This window comes from Xenopus tropicalis, chromosome 2, assembly GCF_000004195.4.
Source record: "Xenopus tropicalis strain Nigerian chromosome 2, UCB_Xtro_10.0, whole genome shotgun sequence".
In the NCBI taxonomy this organism is placed as follows: domain Eukaryota; kingdom Metazoa; phylum Chordata; class Amphibia; order Anura; family Pipidae; genus Xenopus; species Xenopus tropicalis.
The window spans coordinates 144,499,203-144,505,746 of record NC_030678.2 but is presented as its reverse complement, the minus strand read 5'-3'; the positions used below and the strand labels follow the sequence as shown (position 1 = coordinate 144,505,746).

Genomic DNA, 6,544 nt, shown 5'->3' with positions numbered 1-6,544 from the left:
CTGGGCTACACCTAGGTTCCTTCATTCCATTATTATTCTTTGCTCCCTGTGACAAAAAGGACTTTAGAAAAGATTTTAGTTTCCTAGGAATAAGCCTTTAAAACAAATGACAGAGAAAGGGATAATTTCAGTTCAGGGGTTGATATTAAGGCTCTAAAACAAGCTAGGAAAAAGGTAGAAAAAAAGATATTGGGTAGAGATGGGGTTAAGGGATATGGGAGACCAACTCGCACAACCTTGAGCTCTGCCTGCTGTGAGGGGAGGGGCTTAACTACAAACCTTAGTAGTAGAAAGGGAGGAGCCAGCAGCCCCGGACTCATTGATATTGGGCACAGCGAGTCTGCCTGGGAGCTGTCCAGCACTCCATGCTCCTGAAATAACTTGGGCAACAAGTCCGATCTGCCCGCTACTCTGTGCCTCCAGCTCAGGCCCGGGGAGAGGGACCCTGCTGAGCAGGACTCAGGTAAGCATGTCTGCAGTTTATTATATTTTATACATTCTGCAAAACTAGTAGTATCATGTACCTCCTGATTTAATACCTATAGTTATGGAAATTTCCTCATTTACCCTTTTGAAGGAACGTGGGATCTTCTGTTTATCCCGTACTGAATCTGTATTCTCTGTGTATTAGCCATGTATAAATGTATGTATGGTAAATAAGACTATTACACGCTAATCCCTCCTATTACAATAAAGCTATGTTCTCTAATATATTAAAGTAGATTGGACCACAAATTGCTGTGTGTAATATAGATATAGATAGATAGATAGACAGATAGATAAATAGATGATAGATAGATAAATAGATGATAGATAGATAGATAGATAGATAGATAGATAGGTAGATAGATAGATAGATAGATAGATAGATAGTACTGAAACTGTGCAGTTTCACATACACAGTACTAGTAATGTAATGCAGAGCAATCTCCTTCTTTGTTACATTGCACAACTAATAACTTACTTGTAACAAAAACAGTAATAACAATAGATACACAATGATCTTATTTCCATAATATTGTATCTTTAAAGTGATCAACAGTGATAGCAAAGTGATAGCAAAGTGCCCTATACTTTTCTGTTAAATCAGAGCTGGCTATAGAACGTAAATATAGAACTTTGAATGGAAAAAAATTGCTGATTTAGTAGGCTGACTTTCAGAGCTGAAAGTTATAGTTCACAAAGAGGGCCACAAATTACGTTTTTCCCTCAGATTGGTCCTCCAGCCTTCTTGCAATGGTCAGGGATCTCCTGATCTATAAATGCAGCCCCATGTGTAATATATGTAAAATAAATGGCAACATTATCATTTGGGAACTCCTCTTTGTTACATTTTAACAGTAAAGTGTCATAGAATTTTATACCAAGTAATAGTTTAGCAGTTAAATGTTACTTGGAATAAATAGCGAAAACAAGTGATAGTAGCTTACCTGTTGTATATGCTGATAGCAGCGTAATGCACAGTGATAGCAAACTGTGTTAAGATCAATACTCATTAACTGTAGCACTAGGGTTGCATTGTAATGTTAAGGTCTTCTGTGTAATATATACTTATGGCAAAGTGATATACCGTATTACACAGTTGTGTTATGTTGTTTTATTCTAGTGCTATTATTAAGTGTTGGGTAGGCAACATTATATTTTAGTTGCTACACAGCAATGCAAAAGTGATGCCAACTTGTCTTGCCTTTGTATAAGGTGATACTATTATTCCTATTATTATTATTAACACATAAATTAACACCAACATGTTCTGCAGAATATACAGAATATCATACAAAACAACCAGCAGTCAATACCAAGAGGTTAAAATGTAGCATTTAAAAATAAACATGTAAGAAAATGTTTAGAATAGAATAAAAGCAATATAATTGCATTGCTGAAAACTGCAAAAAAAGTATGAGGGGCAGGTACAAGAAAATCATAAAACTCTAAACTAAAGGAGCCTTGTTTGCCTTCTGCCTTATATTTACAGTGTAAAAAAACACCTGGAACCATATGTAAAGGTGTTTGTTACTTTGTTACATTTTTAGAAACAAACAATATGGAATGTGAAGGTGTTATTTATATAGAATCACACACACCGGCTGGTTTAGAAAGGCTGTCAGCGGAATCTTTCTTTTTTTCTTTCTTGAAATTTGTTGAGAATGTAAATTACTTTTAAGTTTAGTGTTTAGAGATGAAAGTCAATTATACATTTTAGCATACGTCTTTTTTTTTTTTTTGTATTTTAGGCTGCTACTTTACCCACTTAGCCCCCTGCCTGACAGGGCAGTGACTACAGCTTCCAGATAGCAGTTTTTACATTTAAAATTAATGAATCATTGAATTATCTAAAAATAAATGATTGAATTAGCCCTGTGGAATATGTTGGCGCTTTATAAATAAATGATAATAATAATAATCTAAAATGACAAATTATCTAACAATCACTGTCTAGTTCTAACTAAAAGTTAACTTATAGATGACAATTACATCCTATCTCTGCAAAAAGGGGTTTGAAAAACAGGAAAACAACCATAGTAACATTCTAGATTTTATAGTTCCAAAAACACAGAAATCTACAGCATTTTGGCAAAAAAGGATGCTTTTACTGTTTTTGGCTTTTTATAAATAACCCCCAGTGCAATGTATTAAAGGTGTTACACATTTAATAATGCACACTGACAAATACTGTCATGGGAAAACCTTGAACAAAAACCTTAAACAACCATGGTTATCATGTTCACAAAGCACTAAATAAAGGGTTAAGAAAAGCAAAACCCAAACTGGAACAGGAGAAGTCCCCTCATGTAGCAAGTGCTAGTCTAAAATTGCAGTCACTGTACTTTTATACTTATATTGTGTATAAGTGCTCAGGGTAGAGTTTGTAACTGGCCCTAGGGCTAACAGCAGGATAAAAATAAAAAATAAAATTGTTATTTCAAATGGACATTATGATGGACAGAGATTAATGAGGGGAGAAACTGGTGGGAATTGGGACATAGTGGTTTGGGCAACATGAAAGAGAGGCTGAACCAAATATTAACCTAGGTATTGTGGGCCATAGGTTTAGCAACCTTGTGTATTTCAATTTAATTGGTGTAAAAGAAAGTATAGGAATGACACACTAGACAAAGCATATGAAAACTTAAGAGCTACAACTCCCAGCATCCTCAAGCCTTCCTTATATACCACAATAAAAACCAAACTATGCATCCAATTAAATTTTAATTACTCTTTCATGTTTTGTGATTGCAGGACACTGTTTGAAGATCACATCAAATTCTGCTAATATGTCGGAGATAGTCAGTGTGCATGGGTGGATGGAGGAAGCCCTTAGTTCCCAGGATGAGATGGAGAGGAATCAGCGGCAATCTGCCTATGATATCATTTCAGGTCTGAGTCACGAGGAAAGGTGTAGCATAGATGGAGAAGATGATGATGAAGAAGAAGAGGATGGAGAGAAACCAAAAAAGAGGGGACCCAAAAAAAAGAAGATGACCAAGGCTAGACTGGAGAGGTTTCGTGTGCGCAGAGTAAAAGCCAATGCCAGGGAGCGCACCAGAATGCATGGACTTAATGATGCCCTAGAAAATTTAAGGAGGGTCATGCCTTGCTATTCCAAAACACAAAAGTTGTCTAAAATTGAGACCCTTAGACTGGCCAGAAACTATATATGGGCATTATCTGATATTCTAGAACAAGGTCAAAGTACAGAGGGAAAGGGCTTTCTGGAAATGCTCTGCAAAGGTCTTTCTCAGCCAACAAGCAACTTAGTAGCTGGCTGTATGCAACTTGGACCTCAGGCAATGTTCTTGGATAAACACGAAGAAAAGTCTCATTTATGTGACTCTTCTCTTACTGGTCATACCTATAATTACCAGTCCCCAGGACTACCCAGTCCACCTTATGGAAACATTGATGTTCACCATTTGCACTTGAAACCCCCTTCTTTTAAACCAGTAATGGATCCATCTGTGGTAAGCCATACACTAAACTGCACCACTCCACCCTATGAAGGAGCTTTGACACCCCCGCTCAGCATCAGTGGTAATTTTTCCTTGAAGCAAGATGGTTCACCTGATATGGACAAATCATATGCATTTAGGTCCCCCTACCCAGCTCTTGGGCTTAGTGGATCTCATGGACATGGGTCACACTTTCAAACCGGTGTCCCAAGGTATGAACTACCCATAGAAATGGCTTATGAGCCCTACCAACACCATGCTATATTCACTGAATAAATGTGCTGATCAAATGACTTTTTATAGTTGACCCAAACCTGACTTTTTTGGATGACAATGGCCACCACATCACCACCACCTAAGATGACTGTTGGTCTTATTGTACGTATGTTTTGTAGTTTGTTTGTAGGTCACTTTTGAGACTCTTGGAGCCTGAATATAATGCATAGAAAAATCCAGTCAATCACAATGATAGCTACAAATTGTAATGTGAAAACAAAACACTAATGTGAACATTGCTATTTGGTGGAAACGTACCAGCACATACATATAGCCACATATAGTAACATATAATAACAGGAACTCATCTCAGGGGAACAACACTGGGGAGTGCATTGCTCCTCTAAACACCAAGGTTTCCAAATGGTACACACAACATACTGACCCAATGGCAGAGGAGTGTGTTAGTTGTTACTGGTTACTAGCACTCATTTTTACCCCTAAACTGCTCATAGAAGATAAAAATTTACAATGTATGCAAGGACCGATTTAAAGCACAAGTTTATTATGTATCAATTGCACTACAATATCCAATGCTATAAACTACAGTATAGCTGTTTTTTATTTTTTATATTACTGCTATATCACACAGAGCCATACGGTACATGCATATTTAATACAATGTGTATATTTTTTGTTGAGAATCCCATCGCCTACATATCATGAAATACAAAAGGCCAAAAACCCTTCTAACTATTATTTATACCTTTTAATTTATTTTATTATTATTTTGTATTACTGCATTTGTCAAATGATCCTACAACGGAATGCTCTTACTGTTCATGAATGATTGTTTTTGTATTTGTTGGTTTCAAACTGCATCCTTATTTATATCATTATTTATTTTAATAGAATTTTTAAATTAATCTGTTGCTCTGATTTTAAGACTTCTGGTCTGTTTTTATTTTATTTTGTTGATAGATAGATAAATGCTCAATAACTACACATGATATTACTGCCGGCTAAAGCAGCCAATCCTCGGCCCTCTTAATTCTTCAGCTATTTTTCAGCCCATTATTGTAAGGCTGATTGACCATATCCTAATGTTTTGTATTAGAAACTTTTAATAAATGTGACTGCATTTTCCAGGTCAATGGAGAATAAGTCCTCTGACTTGACGTGTTGCATGTGATATTAAGAGCACAATTTTATCGAGCCAGATTTGGAAAGGACAAATGGAGGAGTGAATGCTATTTATAGGTAACCGGCATGAAGAGTGGGTTGCGTGTGAACACAAGCATTAAAAAAAGAAAGACAAATTAGAAGTCGGGAAAAACACTACGGGCAAGTTTTATTAAAGAACACCAAGCATAAAAAGGGCCTTATATAGCTGGCAACACAAATATTGGAAGGGTTAGGGGGTATACCCTGAGTAGTACTATGCCGCCAGTTCAGATCAGATCTTTTTATTGACATCTCAACCGCATAAAATACTTACACAGTGGGACAAAGACAATACACAACACATTATTTAGCAAAAGGTAAACAGAACAGTGTTCAACACAGCAATAATGTGCAAAAACAGCAATACAATTTCACTTACCAATGTGTCACCACAATACATAATAATATATACCGTTTCTTCTACCCTGGACTGGGTTACAGAGCTATAAAAGAAGATACAATACACAACACATATCACAGCAAAAAAGTTAAGGAGGCAGCACTGCAGTAATAAAAGCACACTGGACTTATCGATTGTTTATTAAATTGTTATATTGTTTATTAAATTGGTTCCCTCTGATTTGGACTCTATCCTTCAAGCAATACCAGGGTCAGACTGGGACCCCAGGGGCCCACCAGAAAACCTTAGACCATAGGCCTACTCTCCAAACTATTTTTCCCCCTTTCCTCACCCAACCTCTTTATTCTCCTAGTCTCTTTTATTTACATGCTAGCATCTATTCTTTCATCTATTTCTACTCTTCATTTCCATTCAGAGATAGGGAATGACAATGAAACAGGCCAAATGGTCAGGAGCAGGAGGGCCCACTTACACCTGGGCCCACCGGGAGTTTTCCTGGTATCCTGGTGGGCCAGTCCGACATTGACTAATACCCAGTGCTCCCCTGGTCTCTAAATCCTCACATTCGGTAAAGAAATTGGAGACTTCTGCCTTTGCACTTTGCACACTGCACTTGCATGGTAAATTAGTCCTTTATTCACTCAGAATACGTGAAGAGGAAGGAATGCACTAAATACAGATCAGTTTATTAACAGCAGTCAAAGTGCAAGGAATACTTTTCTTACACTCTAAATTGCTGTGACATTTTTGTAAAAGCTAAAAGCAGCAGGAAAGGTTGGAAAGGTTTGCCCAC

The 6,544-nt window shown here is 37.0% G+C and overlaps 1 protein-coding gene across 1 annotated transcript; it reads left to right on the top strand.

Annotated features, from left to right (window-relative positions):
* Positions 1 to 369: 369 nt before the first annotated feature.
* Positions 370 to 5,970, top strand: neurod4 (neuronal differentiation 4). Its single transcript, NM_001131041.1, is given in 2 exon segments — positions 370 to 463; positions 3,241 to 5,970. A coding segment is annotated over 1 exon segment (951 nt). The 5' UTR covers positions 370 to 463; positions 3,241 to 3,275; the 3' UTR covers positions 4,227 to 5,970.
* The last annotated feature ends 574 nt before the right edge of the window (positions 5,971 to 6,544 follow it).